This window comes from Arachis duranensis, unplaced genomic scaffold (assembly GCF_000817695.3).
Source record: "Arachis duranensis cultivar V14167 unplaced genomic scaffold, aradu.V14167.gnm2.J7QH unplaced_Scaffold_36105, whole genome shotgun sequence".
Lineage (NCBI taxonomy): Eukaryota > Viridiplantae > Streptophyta > Magnoliopsida > Fabales > Fabaceae > Arachis > Arachis duranensis.
The window spans coordinates 91,632-92,659 of record NW_026264913.1 but is presented as its reverse complement, the minus strand read 5'-3'; the positions used below and the strand labels follow the sequence as shown (position 1 = coordinate 92,659).

At 46.0% G+C, this 1,028-nt stretch overlaps 1 protein-coding gene across 1 annotated transcript; it reads right to left on the bottom strand.

Annotated features, from left to right (window-relative positions):
* Window positions 1–204: 204 nt before the first annotated feature.
* On the bottom strand, window positions 205–958 carry LOC127744480 (60S ribosomal protein L16, mitochondrial). The gene has a single exon (XM_052256609.1). It carries the CDS (start codon window positions 890–892, stop codon window positions 335–337), a length of 558 nt encoding a protein of 185 aa, XP_052112569.1. The 5' UTR covers window positions 893–958; the 3' UTR covers window positions 205–334.
* Between the last annotated feature and the right edge of the window lie 70 nt (window positions 959–1,028).

The following is a 1,028-nucleotide window of genomic DNA, read 5'->3' as shown; positions in this document are numbered from 1 at the left end:
AGGCCCTATTTCTTCCCTGGGATCACTGTCTCGTGCCTCCGGGTTTCTTGAAGCGGGCTCGGCTTCGCTATTTTCCGTACCCTCACCTGATGGTGACCGGTTAAGGTATTTTAGCCAACTCTCCGAGCCACTGTTCCCTGAATTTGTCCCAGTTGCCATCCAAGGAACCACAGAGGCTCCTTCGGTAATAAGGAACAATAATCCTAAACAAATAAGGAAGGAAAAACACCCGGGGAGGCCCAACTGACATAATGCAAAGGAGAGGGCCCGACCCCCCACCCTTCGCCTAATTCTTTTGAATCCCGGCCCGGTTTTTCCCCACTAACCAATTACGTTACGACCACTTAACAAACTTGGTTGACGAACATGGTTTATGCGCCGCTAATGTAGCGGCTTGTCGAGCATTTGCAAAATTCACACCATCCATTTCAAATAGGACTTGTCCCGTGGACACACGAGCAATCCAACCCGTAGGATTTCCCTTTCCTCTTCCCATTCTGACTTCTGTAGGTTTCCCGGTAATAGGGATATCCGCGAAAACTCTTACCCATATCTTACCATTTTTTCGGAATTGTCCGCTCATAGCACGATGGAAGTGTCCGATTATAGCCCGACGCGCTGCTTCAATGGCTCGATATGAAAGACGACCAGCTCTACAACTTTGAGTGCCATATCTTCCAAAACCTAGTTTTGTTCCGTCTGGTTCGCAACCCCTACTACATCTGCCTTTACGATATTTACTAAATTTCGTACGTTTCGGATATAGCACGTCCCTTTTTTTTTTTACTATATGAAATCCACACTTTGACACCTGAGATTCCGTAACGAGTAGATACTTCCGCGGAAGCATAATCGATTTTCTGGTTAAATACATTACGAGATGTTTTTCCATACTTTCCGCATTCAGTTCTAGCTATTTCTGCGCCTTCAGATCGACCTGAACAACACCCTCTACCCCTTTCTAATGAGGGGAAATTTACCGTTTTCTACTCAAAAACCAGAGAACACTCGACCGATCTCATCCAATT